Raw genomic sequence first — 17,044 nt, 5'->3', positions numbered from 1 at the left:
CTGTTCTAGTGAAAGAATGTTCACATGTAAACTCTCATTGCCATATGATTCAAATGGTGGAGCAAACAATGCAATAAATTTATGTATTCTCTTTCTCCCCCCATCCCCCTCCCCCCCCCCCCCCAAAAAAAGGCCACCAATGGATCAAAAACCTGTCGTTTCTACAATATATTTCCCCTCTATTTTAATGAAAATTTATCGTACTATGTTACAGTCATAATGGTTTCGCATCCAACAATGGCTCCAACAAGAGAAGTGTAACGAAACAAGATCTGAAACTAGTACCTGCAAAGAGAGGAGAATTGCTGAACCACAATAGACTCAGACTTGTGTCTATCGTGGTCTCTACTAAGAGTCGATGTCTAATTACAAGACGAACAAGACTAAGAATTAAACTCTCAATAAACTACTAACTAAATTAAATAAGCCAACCTATATCACGATAGGGACAGTCCCCCTATCGTGACTAATTACTAACACCTAATGTGCGGTACATGTCTTAACATTCCCCCTCAAGCTGGAGTATATATCTCAAAAGGCTCCAGCTTGGAACAACAAAAATAGATATTAGCACTAGTCCTGAACATACATAGCAGTTGTAGATGCCAGCAAGCACAGAGAACTTCATTCTGATAACAATATCAACTCAAGCACACCAATCATTAGCAACAATAGTAAAAAAAAAAATTATTGTTGAATAAACCCAGCCAACAACGAACAAAATAAGCGGCAGAGGACACCAATAGTAATCCAAAATATCATAGCAACAACAAGCCAACAACAACATCATAAGCCCTTCTCAAGGAAGGCAGGTAGTAAGTAGTAATCTCCATAAAGAAGACAGATAAAATTACAGCATAGGTCACTACGAACTACTGGCAAAAGTGCAGTATAGGTTACTGTGAACCAAGTAACAACACAAGGTTGTTGGGAGCTAGACAACATAAGATTGTTGTGACCTAGACAGTATAAGGTTGTTGTGAACCAGACAATATAAGGTTGTTGTGAATCAGAAGAATGTTGTTGCTGAAAAACCACAAGTAACCATCTTCATAAGGTAAAATTGTTGCTAAGGACAAGAGCAAATGACACGAACAAGCAAATAATAACAATCTTCAGCTGATGAGTTGAGCAGATAATAATAATAATCTTTAATCTCTCCCGCACGTGTAGCATTACACGTGGACAAATAATGCAGAGGTTGCTATATAGAATATTACCACCATCATATGGATGCAATAACCAGCAGCACAGCCATCATCACTTAAGCCCCTAACATCAACAGCGGTAGTAAATAAAATCCTAGATAAGCCAGATTTAAACAACCATCACTCCATGCAAGAACCAATCTTCAAAAAATTGCAACTCCAAAATGATGTGATCTAGGGTTCCAAGACCCTAAATTGGGTGTTATGGGCCCACAAATGGCAATAGAAACTCAATTATAATAAAGGAATGGCAAAATGTAATTTACCAAATGTCCAAGGGAGTAATTAGTAGGTAACAAGTATTAGAAACATAAGGTATTAGAATTTATAGATTGGGGACAGACTTGGTAATAATACAAAAGAAGGATGAAGGCTGAATTAGGCATAAAGGGAGGGGTATTTATGGAAAGCATAAAGGAGTTGGGACTCAAAACTCAAAAGGGATCCTTATTTAAAGAATAGGGACAGACTTGGAACAAAAATAAAATAAGGGCAAACCAGAATTATAAGTAATAAGGAGGGGCAAAAGGGAAAATCAAATTTAACAAATTAAAGGGATTAACTTCCATCGTCTCCATCTTCATTTACCTCTTCTGTTTCATTTTCCCCCTTTGTATCGGTTATACAGTTACTAATCTACCAATTTAATTTAGTTTGGTGCATTTGAGAAGATTCAGGAGGATCAGACTGTGAATTCAATCTTGGCCAACAAAAACCCGCAAAGTTAAGGGAAGAGAGAAAGGGGGAGAGAGGAATTCAGATGCCCCATTTTCTTTCAATTTCAATTTCAATTCTGTTTTTCCCATTTAGGTAAAACCAGAAATCGTCAAGGCACAGATGAAAATTGTTCTGATCTCTGGCTATTGTTTTCCTGTTTTACTGTCTTTTGATCCGCTTAAATTTCAGTCATTTTCTTTCATTCTTCATCTGAAGGTTGAAACCTCAAAATAAACAGAAGCATGCTTTAATAGTATCTTATTTACTCTCAAAATCAGTGCATAGATGGATGATTGCAATTGATTATGACTGTGATTCAAGGAGTTTCTGGTTTTGTTGGTTAGAGAATTGTTGAATTTTATCTATAAATGGGCACTTGCAGAAATCCGAGGATTTAGACGCCCCAGACGGAGGAACTCTTTTCAGCTAGATGTTTAAGGGAATCGATATCTTGGGTGTTGAGACAAGTTCTGTAGGGTTTAAAAAGAAGGAATTGAGTTAAAAGGTTGCATACAGCATACAGTTTTTATCTCGTCGCTTGGTGCGATGCCAAGGTCTCGTTACCGCCAGCGCAGTGGCACGGGTTCAAGTCCTGGGAATCAGCCTCTCTGTGAAGGGGGGTAAGGCTGCCTACCATCTACCTCTCCCAGACCTTGCGAAATGCGGGAGCCTTGTGCACTGAGTACGACCCTTTACATGTTCTATTTCCTGTTCTCATCTCATTCTTTTGCATGAAACAAGCCGTTCTTGTTGACAAGTAGGACTTGAAACAGCAGTTTTAACGTTTAACCGATAAAGCAGATGGAATTAATGCATGAAGAGGAAGGCCAATAGCCACAGCTCTTGGTCCTTCTACCTACTGTCCATGCTCTACAGAAACATACCCTTGTTGAATGTAATTCTTGGTGGAGTAGTCATGGAATCTTCCGAACTCAATGCTCATGGCTTCTCCAATCTTCATGTCAGAAAGGAGAATGGCAACCCTTGAGGGCTCCTTTTCTGCCTGATAACCTTCTCCATGTTTCCTCTATGAATAAACCGTCTGTATGCTCTTTATTGTCTATGAGATAACTCCATGGGTGTTTTCTGGGTATGAAATTTTAAGTTTGCTTCCCTAAAATGTCTACCATGGAATCTTCCTCTCACCATATGCCCCCTCACCCTCCTCAAAAGATCTTTTGGAAGTTGAGATAAGGAAGCTTTATTTTTTATTGGAGACTCCATTTCATTCCTAAATTCCCTTTAAATCTCTTAGTTTTCTTCTGTACTCATTTTCATATGCAAGCCTACCAATGAATGATTTTCTTTCTAGCCCGATGATGATATATCTTTTGATCCAACCATAGATGTTGGTTTGATGTTTCAAATCTTAGAGATGAATGTTGGAGTACAGCAAGACTAGGAAGGCTCCTAAGAAATTCAAAGGTGCATTATCATTTCATACTCTGAAAAATTCTCCCTCATGTCCCCCAATTCTGATTTATAATCTCTTTCTTCTAAATGCTCCTATTCTAGCACGAATACCCTTTTTTCAATGATAGATGTAATTAAAATGATAATTAATATATGCAAATTGTTTGGCCAGCATTTTGTTCTCCACATATGCTTTCCATCAGTCTACTTTGAACATATTTTGCTTTCCATTGGTCTCCTTTTCTAATTGCAAGCATCAGGTTCATGATGAGCTCCAATTTGAATACAAAGCTACATTCTGCTTCCATAGACATTAGATCTACATTCTTCGTGAGTTCCAATTTGGATTCCAATCTAAATCTGTCCCTAATCAATTTCTTATATTTCCTCAACCTCGTTCCACTTCTATAGATTCCAGTCTAATGGTTTCTCTATACCTATGCTTCTCTCTCTCTTCCTCCCTTGCCTTCTAAAATCTCTCTTCCCTTACTCCCTAAAATCTCTAATATTCTTCTCATAGTACTATAGTAGTAATATTTCTCTTTTTCCTTACTCTCTTTATCTATTCTCCCACCCAAACAAATTCCTCTCTCTCACGCACACACACAAAGATCTTACCTTCCCTCGCACGCATGCACACATCCATTGCCTCTCATTCCCACTTCTATCTGCATATGTAGATTTTTGCACATCTATTTTTTACCCCTTTTGTTTTTGGCTTCATATGTTGCCTACTTTAAATATGAAAAATGTAACTCTTTCTCACTAGAGTAAAACACTTTGTAGAGATTCCCATCACTTTTCTTCTAAAATTTCTCTTTCCCGACTGCAACATCTTAAAGCCAGGGAGCTGCTTTCTATACTAAATTCTACACAATTTCTCACTTTTTGAGTTACTTATATATATATATATATACACATTTCTTTAAAAATCCCAACTTTTTTTTAGCTATTTCAGATCTCCTAATAGTCTTCAATACTCATTAATATCTTTAGATAGCTATGGGATTAAGGTGAAATATCCTTCATTACCTTCCTGAAAACAATCTTCGTGACAATGGTAGTTTGGTTATTTCTATCTCTTATTCTTTTGTGGTTTTATTTGTTCAAACCTGCATAGAGATCTTCACATGTTGTTTCCAAATGCTGACATTTCTATGTTTTGGTTCTCATTTTATAAGGTTGACCCTCAACTGAGAAGGATTGGTGATATTAAGGCTTCTTCTCCTTATGTTTGTATTTTTCATGTTATGCTATTTCTTTTGCAATCTGGACATTATGTATCAGTTGGCTTATCGAGCCATAAAACACATGCAATATTCAAGAATATTTAAATAACTCATTAGAGTGCAGAGTAAGAAGACCAATATAGTTTTTGCTATTGCAGCATAATGGGAGTGGGCATAGTGCGATCCTTTATGTGATAGATTAGACTTTGATATTCACTTGCATCTTATATAGTTCATATTGTATGGTACATATGCAATTTGTCAAATTCTTTTAAATATTTATAAACTACATACCATTATTCAAAATTTCGTTGGGTGTTCAAGTAGAACCCATTTTCTACTCCCAAATAGGGTAGGAGGCCTATTTTTCTTTGGTGACCGTTTTCAATATTGTTTCTTTAAATCATGTTTCTTTATTTCTTCGCTACACCTTTTTATTCTGTGTATGGAAGTCCTTTATTCAAATCTTACATCAGCCCTTGCTTCCAAGAGCATTCATGGTGTGAAAATTTCTTGAGTTAGTGCTCCCATTTCCCACATCGCATTTGCGGGGAGGAACAAGTTAATCCAAGCTACTACTTGGGCCATGGCAGAGCATTATATGGCCTGTTTTAAGCTTCCTCATTCTGTTCTCAGTAAATTGGATCTTCTCAAGAGGCAGTTTTTATGGTTTAATAGTGAGAGATCACTTGTTCCCACTGTCGATTGGTCTACCATATGCAAGTTGAAAAAATCTGGAGGACTTAATCTCAAGCTTGCTATCTTATGAATCAAGTTCTCTTAGCTAAAAAGGCTTGGGAGTTGTTAATCCCTTCTCAATCATTTTGGGGTCGACTGATGAAAAGCAAGTGCTTTCCCAACTGTTATTTACTCCATTCCTCATACCCGTCCACAACTTCATGGGGATGGAAATTCAAATTTAGGTGCAAGTCACTTCTTCTTAAAGGCCTCTTTTTTCAAGTAGGGCATGGTAGATTGAAATATTGAATAATCCGCGGACAGATCCTCGGATTCCCATATAACAGCCATCATCAGACCCTTTTCCTCTTCTGCTGAATGCTCCATTATTAGCAGCAGACCTTGTTGATCTCCCTCTCGAATGTGGAAAGCAGATGTTATTCACCTTTCGTGGCCTGAGCATGAAGCCTTTGCGATATTATTCATCACTTCTTTTGTTTGGGGCCGCTGCTAATGGACCCTTTCCTGTTGTTTCGGCATATCGTCTATCCATGAATCCAGATGTTCCTTAGTTAATCCAATTTGGCAAAAGTTATGGCATATTCGTGCGCGGGGGGGGGGGGTGTTAATCCTCCCTATGGTGCCTTGCAGTTCGGGCCTAAGAGCTTGACACATGGAAGATGCAACATCCAACATCAAACAATGCCGAGCTTGAGAAGAAAGAAAAAAAAATGGACCAATTGAGCTCACATCATTGGATGAAGCATCTTCCACGTGTCGAGCTCTCAAGCCTGAACTGCAAGGCACCATAAGATGGAATTGGTGAGGACTTCAACCCCATCTTCAAACATCGGTAAATCATAAACCTTTTAGTTTCCAGATTTCTAGACAAAACTTTGTAATATCACTTCTAAGTTCTAAACCAACTCCCAACGCCAACCCCACACCCCCCCCCCCCCGGGGAAAAAAAAAAGAATTAGTTGAAATTGCATTCCTTCACAAGATGATATTTAATGCGGGTTTAATTAAATAATCAAGTCTCTCAAAATTGTAATTGGGCAGGCATGAACCTATAACAAAAGAATTTATACTCATCAAATGGTTGAACCAATTACTCAGTTCTCCCTGCCTACTGTTTCATGCCTATAGTTTTTAAAATTAGACCAAACCAAGAGTCACACCCAAAAAAGCCAAAATGCCTCTTGTTTTCTTCTTACGGTTTTTTCCCAGTTTAGCCCAAATTTATCCTCAAAACCAGAAAACATCAGAAGAACCGGAATTGAGGTCTTCCTCACGATTCAAACTCTATCCAACTATGGTCATTTCTACTCCACAATGACAACAAAGAATTTTCACCAACCTTCAAATGCATCAGTGTAAAGCCCATCCTATTTACCTAAAGAGAGTAAACCCTACCAAGGATGATTAGAACTAGAATCACATAGATTGTTCATGGTTACGTTTGGAAACCACATGAACAGTAATGAATATAGAGTTTTTAAGGGGCTTTGAGCGTATGTGTCAAAAATGGAAAAAGAGTTGCACATCTAAAAATCCAGTTAGGACTGTATCCTTTCAAGATTTTGGTAGACACAACTTCTGTTTTGCATGTTTTAACCACGCAAAATCTGTACAAAACCAATACCAACTGAAACTACTTCATTTTGAGTGACTGGGGAACAAGGCATCAAATCATATAGGTAGTGGGGGGAAAATGGCACGGAAAGCTTTGAAAATGTTAGAACACAGCCTCAAATTACAGCTTGTTCTTCAGTATTCCCACAGAAGGGGAAAAACGAAATGAGATTGTGCTTGCAACTAATTGAGTTTGTAAACATTCTAAACTTTATCCATGAAAAAATAATTTTGAGCACACACTAGCAAGGGCGACATTATTTTACTCCAGACAAATCACCCATGAATGGTTTATCATATTGTCTTCTAGCCCATCAATCTACTTCCCTTCTAAAGAATTTCTTAGCCTGTCAAGGAGATTAAACAGAAAATGAGCAAAGATGGATAAAAAATAAACAGGCAGAAAATTTGAACAATGCCATGATTTATTCTAAGCAAGAGAAGAAATAACAAAAAGAGATGCCTCTGCCAAATTAAGGAAAGGTTGACTTTTTACAGGTGGGCACAACAAAGCAGTGGTGCACCTGCCAATTTAGAAAAACCTTACACCTAGTGTATGGTCAGGTAACTCTTACCCTGTAATGAAATTTGTTACTTTCCTATATTATAGATAGCGTAAAATTGCAACTAAGAGAGAGAGAGAGAGAGATAAAATGCAAAAATCAAGTTTCAGAATTTGTACCTGCTCCAATGTCAGAAACATGATCACATTCCAAGATCCTAGGCGACCAAAATTTGGGATGAAACCCTTGTAAAAAGCCAAAGGCCCCTGAAACATAATATGACATCAGTCGTTTCCTTTCTTGCTTAAATACAGCTAATGACACTCAAACAATTAATAGCACATTTTCCCTCAACATTAAATTTAAAGCCAATCCCAATTAACTTGTATTGTCTAAGAATATTGTTGAATAACAATAAAATTAAACATGCATTTCTTTCCAGCAGATCCCAGCCCAGCACTATAATAGAGATGCAAACAAAAAAGTACCACTGGAGCTAACAGCAGTCAAGGATGTTATTCAAACCAAGATTAAAAATTTCTGATTTTGGTGGAATTTCAACCACTTCTGAAACTGAAATATTTTGGTAAATTTCGCATGTAAATTTTGATAGTCATTTCGTTGGTCAAGCGCAAAATATTTCACCGAAATCTCTAACCATGATTCAAACATGATTTCCTTAATCCACCTTTAACAGATGAAAGCATTTAACGTAGCCAAACCATAAGATAATAGGGAACAAGGTTAATTAATCAGAACCAATTTCAGAAATATTGTGGGGATTAATCAAAATCTATGTATATTTGAAATGACTTGAGCACCAATTTCAATGAAAAACATCAAAAGGTTCTTCTTTTCTCAGTATCAGCCCCTACTAAAGCCAAACTATTTTGGTGATTGCAAACAAAATTTATCAACATCCGATTGCATGGATTCTCAGATGAAAAGAGATATAGGGATGGTGGACCTCCCAGCTACCCAACACAAGCACACCATCTCCATTACCTGGTTTACTAGTACGGGGTACCAAGAGTTGATACTTTAAGAAAGGCCAACCTCCACAAACAAAATATGTGTACAGGTAGACAGTAACCAAAAACAGAAAAGAAAACAAAGTGCAATCCAGAGGTATGTAAATACTTGTGGATACATAATAAGGTACAAGAAAACGTACAAATCTGAAATTCGAGTATTTCATCCGTTAATTTCATTTCAGTACAAACAAACAAAAGGTCACAGAGCAATGCAATCCATTTGGCTTTGCTTTGACCCAAATTTTATATATTTACATGCTCATCAGTTGAACCAGAAGTACTACTAGAACCTATTTCAAGGGTCAAGTTGTTTCATGTGGGGTATTGGTCATTAAATATGGGATCAGAAAGATCCACCACAAACAGGTGGACCCAGCAGTCAACACTTTATACGAGACAATCTATGCACCACAAAAAACTAAAATTAGAAAAATATGATGTTTTTGTTTTTTCTGGGCGAAATGTAAAGAGTAATAACAACTATGAGATTTCTTACGATTAAATTCTTCGGTCATAAATTGGATAATGACATTTGCATTTGTTCAGTTGCTCATGCACTAAAACTCATTTTAGAGCATAACCATTTCAAATGGTAGTTTTTCTCGAAATATGCTTAAAGGAAGACAGGTAGGGAAAATGAACATACATCGTTTTTCAAAGTCCTAACGAAACAGTCAAGTGTACTTTTGTAGGTTGGATCTCCCATCATTCTTGACTTCACCTGCAATAAAACCAACAGAGTTAATGAGTATTGTTTTACAACTTCTTTCTTGATCAGAGAAGAAAGTAAACACACTATCTAACCACTTGACTACCACCAAATCATACGATTTAAAATAAGAATCAAATCTCAAGCCATATAGAGTTCATCACATCAAAGTGTATGTGGCCAGCCAGTTGGTAAGAAAAGAACTATAGAGCCTGTGATGAATTAATCCTGAGATCAAACTTCCAATATAAGATGATGCGCAAAATAAAAAAAGTCTTAATTTGCCAACAGGTATCTTGGCAATCAGTAGGACTAGCAAAACATTCATCTTTAATGGTGGTCAGGTACGTTAGTCCCATTGACAAGGCATTAGAGAATATGGAAGTTAACCTATGTGATTGGATACTTGAGTATCATAACTATAACAGGATTTCCTGTAACAAACGGTACACAGTTTGGGATATCATTATACTACCTACACCAACAGCTAGCGTGCTCTGCATCAGTTAGTGACTAGTTTAGAAGCTTGACAACCAAGACTATAGTCATAATTGGCATGAGTTGATGCCCCAGCTCCTCATCGGTCCAGTGATGATAAGCATAACTTACTCCCTTCTAGACTCTTCTAGAGATGAACTCCATGAGTTCTATGTGTTCAATGGGGAATATGGACGCATCAGGAATATGCAGAACGTTCAGGGAGAGCACAGTTCAATACTGCAGGTTTTGGTAGGGGGGGCCAGTAGGGAAGAAGGGAAAAATCTGAAAAGGGAAGATCAAAGTTGCAGGGGAGAGGGGAAATAGCATAAGAGAGAGGGGGGGAGAAGAAGATCGCACAATCCACTTTGGCCATGTAGACACTTACAAACACTTCACTATCCATTCTTCAAATCTCTGAGTTCTAATTGCACGGTTACATGTACTTAAATAAAAAAGAAACCTACTCTAATTTGGAAACTTAAATTAATTAGGAAACTAAATCCTAGTAGCTATCTCCTACTTAAGCTATCAAAATAAAATATAATAAAATAGAAATAAATAAAAATCCTAAAATATCCTACTAGCCAAAGACCCAAATTGGACCCGGTTCATCTCCATCTGGGTTCTCAAACGGGTTTGGGTCAGTCTAAGGTAGTGCACCTGCATCAATTCCCCCAGTGTTAAGAAAAACTGGTTTGTAAAATGAGAGAATCAGCACCACTCAATCGGTATCCAAAAACATCAGCTTTGATGGGGCAATGATAGACGGGTTTGGGTCGGTCTAAGGTAGTGCACCTGCATCAATTCCCCCGGTGTTAAGAAAAACCAGTTTGTAAAATGAGAGAATCAGCACCACTCGATCGATATCCAAAAACATTTGGAGCAGTGCAGGTGGGTACTTTGTGGTTTTCCAAATACCATTTCTGACCCTTGCATCTATTAAAAGTCGCATCATATCTGAATCATTTGGAGCAGCATGGGCCAGGCCACCAATACCCACCCCATTTCCATCCCTACTAGCTGGCCATCCCGCTAGATTCTGCAGCCATTGTAGTTCGCCTAGGTCTAGACCTCGGCGGACCTTGGAGGTTTTCTCACTTCTGGATCCATTTCCAACATGCAACAATTGTTCACTCTAGTTGTTTTTTGGTTTCATTACCAAGAAGATTCGTGTGGGAAGAGGAAGATGAGGGAGAGGTCCAGGAACAGGCTTCCTTCACAATGTTGTTTGGTTGAATATTGAACACCCCTCCCTTCAATTTTCCTTCCCCATTAGGTCCCCCCCCCCCTTTTTGTAGGATACACTCTGGGAGGACGGTTATTCCTTTCCCTAGGAAAACAAAAAAATTTTAAAAAGGGCATACCCAGTGCACAAGGCTCCCACCACTGCAGGTCTGGGGAGGATCATAATGTATGCAGCCTTACCCGCCACTTCACAGAGAGGCTGTTTCCGGACCCAAACCATGGGAAGAGCTTTCCCTTCCTAATCTTCCCAGGAAAGCAACCAAAAGCAAAACAAAAAAAGCCTATACAGGCTAAAGGAAAGTGAGAAGTTAACCATACAGGGGGTTTCTAAGGGAAAGTTTGCCCACTGAGATAATATATCCCAAATGATGCTGCAAGGACTCTTGGTTGGGCCAAGGCAGGGCTATATCCTATATCTGACCCAAAATTCTGGATTTATTCAAACCCACATCAAGTTGTACTATGCCAGCCCATTCTGCCATATCATCCAGCAGCATTTAAGTTGATTTACTTCCAGAATTAAAGCGAATTTATTTCCAGAATTAAAGTGGATTTACCTCCAGAATTAAATAGGAGATTGATCAGTTATTTAAGTAGATATTTTCTATCCTATTTCCTATTATATCGAGCAGTTATTTCAACACATTATGAGATATCGTTCAGCTCTATAGGGATCGTGATTAAGTGAGCCCCACAGCCAGCTAGCTAGTGTATGCAATTGAAGACTCAATGGCCAATACGTGGAGGACTATTACAGCAGTTTTAGATAGGTTTTTAATTAGGATATTATTCAGTTATTTGATGTAATTAGAGTTAGAGATAATTTAGAATTATTTCCTTTAATGTGGTAAAGACTAAAGAGGAGACATCTACTCAAATTTGGTGGACCCATGACAGCTTGCGTGGAGTACTTTGAATCTAAAAAGGTTGTTTCCTTGCATGGGGTTTTGAGGTTTATTATTTTAGTTATTTTTTAGATTAGGAATAGGAGATTTATTTTAATTGGATTTTTGTTTTGAGACATTTCTAGAAGAACCTAGGCTGTAATCAGTAGGAATTACAAATAAAGATAGGCTGAAAACCAGCCAAGTCAAGTTTGAAGGGGGGGGGGGGGGAAGCTTTGGTTTTTAAACCATGCTATGCTGTGAGATGCCTGTATCTGTGAGAGGGTGAGAGACCCGGGAAAGAGTGGGATACTCGATCCAATCCTATCCTTCTTCTCTATTTTCTATTTTCTTCTTTGTTTCTATATTTCAATCGATTTCAATGTGTAATCTGCTACAAGTTCATCATTTGTTGCCAGGTTTTGAAGACCAAATCAGCATTAAACTTGTTCAAGAAGATCCTGCCTGGGGCTAGGTCTTTCGTGATCCAGCTCTATATTACTATGGAGCGACCACATTAGGGTGACTCCGAGTCAACTTTACGTTTTATGGGTCTCTTTTATGCTTGGGCAGGTCAATCCTGGCCCTTGTTGTGTATACCTCCCCTCTTTCTCAAAAAAAAAATTGAACAGGGGGGGAAATGCTCTAACCATGGGAATGGAGGTGTTTTTCCAAGCCATACATTTAGGACAAGTACTGAAAGCTATTATCTTTGTTTAATCATAAATAAGGAGGAACAGATTGAGAGGATCAATCCTGGTCCTTGTTGTGTGTACTTCCCCTCTTTCCCTGTTAATGCGCACTCTAGATGATTAAAAAATGAAGAGAGGGAAAAATAATCTAACCATGGAAATGGAGCGGTTTGTCCAGGTCATACATTTAAGACACAAACTATTGAGAGCTATTATCTTTGACAATCATAAATAAGGAGAAACAGATTGAAAAGGCATTTGTTCATAGAATAAGAGTAGGTTGATGAAAAAAACTTTCAGCCACTTCAAAGTTGAAGGGAGATGAAGGGCAATAGAGCACATATTTATCATTGTTAAGCTGCACCTAAGTAGCTATGCAAATACACCAATCAACAAAATTTGTGCACCTGAAAAGCTATAAAAAGGGCAGAAATTGGAGTTCAATCATTTTAAGAAGTTTCAAGCACTGGCTAGACTTTAGAACTGGTTCAATTACCCATAAGATCAAAACCATCATCCACCTCCTTTCCCCCCCCCCCCCCAAAAAAAGAGGAGAAAATTTTTCAGTTATTGAAATTTCACGGTTTCACCAATGAAATAAGTATCAACAGGAAAAACCAACTGCTGACAGATGATGTAATGAGACCCTGCTTGTAGAAAAAGTTCATTAAAATATTTTTCAAATAATATAATTAGTCAAAGTCTAACTTTTTTTTTTGGTTGACAATTTTAACTGCTATTTATAAAAGTAATTAGGAATCGTAGACAAGGGGAGCTTTATTCGGATAGACAACATCAAAAGGTCTAACCCAAGTTAAGATAGATATTTTTGCCAAATGAATTCCAAGAAAAACAAATCACCCAACACAACTAAACTTTATAAACTATGGAGTAAGAAGAGGACCAAGATGACTTACCACATCAACTGGGGAGCCAATACAGACTGCAAAAAATCCTGCCCCCAAACCAGCTAGGAGGTGAGTAAAAATATTATCTGAGAATCCTGGGATTTTCAAAATTGACTGCATTGGGGAAACAAAGATCAGTAAGAGAAAGTAGATGTTAGAGAACAAGAAACAACCATCAATAAGACCCAAACTTTACCTGTTTCACTTGATCATAACTGGCTAGTTCAGCAGCATTTATGATAGCATTACGTGCTATGTTAGGCCCGAGCCCAGTCCACAACGCCCCCAGCCCTTCCTAAATGTCGGATCAAATTTAGTACAATTGAACAACTACATCATTAAAACAAGCACAGAGAGACTCATGCAAGAAACTGTTACCTGTCTGACTATTGTAGAATATGCATTCAATGCTCCAGAATAACGTCTTGGCACACCAGGTGGCAATTTTCCCTCAGCTTGAAGTCGAACCTTTACAAGATCAGTTGGATTGGCCACTATAATTGCTAGAGCACCTGGACATATCATAATATCTGATTAGCATAACAAAACATATATGGAAAGAGGAGAGATCATTTAATGTTGGGACAAAATGATAGACTAATGCAAGTTACACAATTAAGTGACACACCCATGAGAGATTTGTAAGTAGTAGAACAGTGTTCAGATGTGGTCACCACTCACCAGTTGTTAGTCCAGCGAGAATCTTTTTGGATAAAGGAACATCCCCAACAAAATCCTTACCAACATAAAAGGACTTAACCTGCGCAGCATGCAGTTAATGCATAAATATCATGCAATCACCAAGCAAACCTGGATATAATGTACATTAACTGGATAAAGGAAAATCAGAACTCACTGGTTCATACAACCCAATCCTTAAACCTCCGTAGAGACATTGACGATGTAGTCCTGGTACAATGCCTTTCCAGAGGGCTGAGAGACCTTCTTCCCTACCTATAGTTGTGACAGTACCTAACATGCCCCTGTATTTAGGAAGAGCCACACCATCCCCTGTAGCTTTCTTTTGGAGCTGAAGCCTAACTTTAGCAGTGTCCAACGGAATTGTGCAAAGCTGCATGAAACCCATGTTCTTTAGAGATACGTAAATGAACTAGATAAACGCTAGATTATAAGAAAATTTATTCAATCGATGACACCTAGTATGAGTGTGGCTGAAAATAAAACAATATGCATTAAGGCTAGCTTTTTTTATTTGTTGAAGCTAGCTATTTTGACAAAGTGCTCAAATCATATGGACTAAGTTGAATATCAAAAACCTGTCTCCAATCTCAGCCAAAATAGGACAAAAGATAGCTTGAGCAAAAGGGGGCTCAATTAATTTTCTTTTCAATGTTGTCCACGTTAAATCAATTGAATAACTGAAAAATCAGTACTGCATGGACATGAACACATGACTTAGAACCCGATGCATGCCACCATGAAGACTTCAAAGCAGGAAGAGGAAGTAGACAAAATTGTACCCCCATAGACAATGGGACAGAAGCATCTGCGGCATAGTTGTCATGGTGTCTAGGAGACCCAAAGCGTTGGAGAGGGTCCAAAATCAAGGAGCCCAAGACGCCTGGACACCTTGACAACTATGATTCAATATCTAATCTGCGGGACACACATATATACAAATATAGAAATACGAACACGACAAACTGCAGCTAATCATATTGCACAAGCTCTTCATTATAAGAATATGAACAAGGATATGTCCATATATTAAGACGCATGTATTAAACAAGTCAATTTTAATGAGTATGAGCGTATATGACTTAATATCATGACCTAGCTGTAAAGTTGTATCTATGCAATGTAGTTGACCAAACAAAATGTAATACGCAATGTGGCTAGAATGTACATGTCAAATATGTAAGTAGATGTGAAATAGGCACGCATAAATATGTTAGGCCAGCGTTTTGATCTCATCCAAGTCATATGTGTGTGCTATCTGAGAGGATGCAACACAGTTACTACCCTGCTTGTGAGCTTTACAGAAACAAACTGTTGATGGAAGACACATAAATTGCCTAAAAAATGTTCTTCATTTGCTCTCATATTATTAACTATAATGAGTTCATTCATGGAGTGCAATAATCAACCAGACCTAATTCATATTAAAGATGTCAAAAACTGTTTTGAAGAGCCTGACACAAAGCACACATGCACTTCAGAGGTCCTCATTACATGGGAAAGGGTCCATGCAATATTTGGGGGGGAAAGAAATCAAGAGCGGAAGGGGAAGAAGAACCAAATCAAGCACAGCTGGGTTTATCTAATGTCGAAACCAATTTTCAAAAGTTGTTTGTATATAGGCAATAAAAAGTAGCAGAATTTTGATTGCACATCCCATGCTAGCTTGAGAAAGTAGCATAAACAATAAAACCACAAATATGAGTACAAAGAAATCCACTCATAACTCGTCAAATCGGCCATCGATCCTAATTCTGGATGTTCAGAGCGACAGATTCTAGGGTTTTGGGGGTCGATTCTGATCCGATCCGGATCAGAATGGGGGGGCAATTCGACCCAGTTCCAAGTTTAAAATCCTTGATGCTGATACAACTAGTCACCAGTACGGATCCAAATTCAACAGCTCATCAATTAGGGGGAAAAATCACTAATAGGATAACTAGAACTTGCAGCAGCTTTCACCAGGTAGTTGTTCTTCAACTTGGCAGTCCAGCATTTTGTCATTATTTTAAGTTAACACTGAATGTGAAATAATTAATTTGCATCGGACGAACAGAGTAGAAATCAGCCTTATATCGCCACACAAAGTTGAAGCTATCTAATTAAAAGATCTAGAAACTAAAAAAGGTAGAAAATTTATGAAACATCATTTTCCAAATTTTTTTGGTGGATCAGATGATACAAGTTGGGAGTAATATTAAATAAGCTAAAACCGCAAAACCCTATTCCTCAAAAGTCATGGATCACGAAAAGGATGAGAGGGAAAAAAACATTTTGCCTAAAATGAAGTTCCGATAGACCCTAAAACATGACACAGACGGGTAAATATGCCGGCAAATCATCAATCTAAGAGACGTAAGTGAAGATCACCAATACCTCGGCAAAGCAGGCAGCTAAAGCACTACTAGCGAATGTTCCGGCAAACGAAATCTCAGACTTCGTCGTCCTGTGATCAGCCATTATTGATCGCAGACTGAAGACGGAAACCACTAGTCCAATGAGGTGAAGAAAGGCTGAGACCAGGGCGTTACTAATATATGAAAGCAAAGAAAAGTAGTAAATGATAACAAACAGCACAAAAAGGGAAGATATAGCCTTCGCCTTCGCTGACGAGAATCTCGGAAGAAGTGACAAAGAACGTTGCGGACTTGCCCAATTGGGACTCTGGGCTCTGCTACTCCGTGTCACCGTCATTTATTCGTATTCGTCATTGCCAGTTCCACTAGCATCGATATGACCATCTCCTTTTACCCAAAAAGAAGAAGAAAAAAAAAAAAAAAAAGATATGACAATCTCCTGAACAAAGATGCCACTGTAGATTTTACACTTGTTTGGATCGCTGGAAATTGAGAAGCGGGATTTTAGCAAAGGAAGAAAAAAGAAATCGAAAACTATCCATAGCCTATGATCATGCTATTGTGCATCTTATCATAATATCATGTATCATAGTTAATACTAAATTAGGATTAATTTATTCATTTCTTATTTTTTTCGTAGTTTTATCAAGAAA

General features: G+C 38.0%; 1 protein-coding gene across 1 annotated transcript; it reads right to left on the bottom strand.

Moving 5' to 3' along the window:
- Nucleotides 1–6,973: 6,973 nt before the first annotated feature.
- LOC122648805 (mitochondrial uncoupling protein 1) lies at nt 6,974–16,773 on the bottom strand. Its single transcript, XM_043842036.1, has 9 exons — nt 16,411–16,773; nt 14,192–14,407; nt 14,017–14,095; nt 13,714–13,847; nt 13,532–13,630; nt 13,345–13,449; nt 9,064–9,138; nt 7,563–7,649; nt 6,974–7,227 (listed from the first exon to the last, which is right to left on the bottom strand). The coding sequence occupies exons 1-9, from the start codon at nt 16,726–16,728 to the stop codon at nt 7,195–7,197; spliced, it is 1,146 nt and encodes a 381-aa protein (XP_043697971.1). The 5' UTR covers nt 16,729–16,773; the 3' UTR covers nt 6,974–7,194.
- Between the last annotated feature and the right edge of the window lie 271 nt (nt 16,774–17,044).

The sequence above is a fragment of the Telopea speciosissima genome, chromosome 1, assembly GCF_018873765.1.
Source record: "Telopea speciosissima isolate NSW1024214 ecotype Mountain lineage chromosome 1, Tspe_v1, whole genome shotgun sequence".
NCBI lineage: Eukaryota > Viridiplantae > Streptophyta > Magnoliopsida > Proteales > Proteaceae > Telopea > Telopea speciosissima.
This window is presented reverse-complemented; position numbering and strand designations above follow the sequence as displayed.

Excerpts from the sequence above, each read along its gene's own strand:
- LOC122648805 (XM_043842036.1), bottom strand. The coding sequence starts at position 16,728 with ATGACGGTGACACGGAGTAGCAGAGCCCAGAGTCCCAATTGGGCAAGT. Across the intron at positions 9,139-13,344 it reads TTGGCTCCCCAGTTGATGTG|GTGAAGTCAAGAATGATGGG; the intron begins GTAAGTCATCTT and ends GTTTTATTGCAG. Across the intron at positions 7,228-7,562 it reads TGTTTCTGACATTGGAGCAG|GCTAAGAAATTCTTTAGAAG; the intron begins GTACAAATTCTG and ends TCTCCTTGACAG.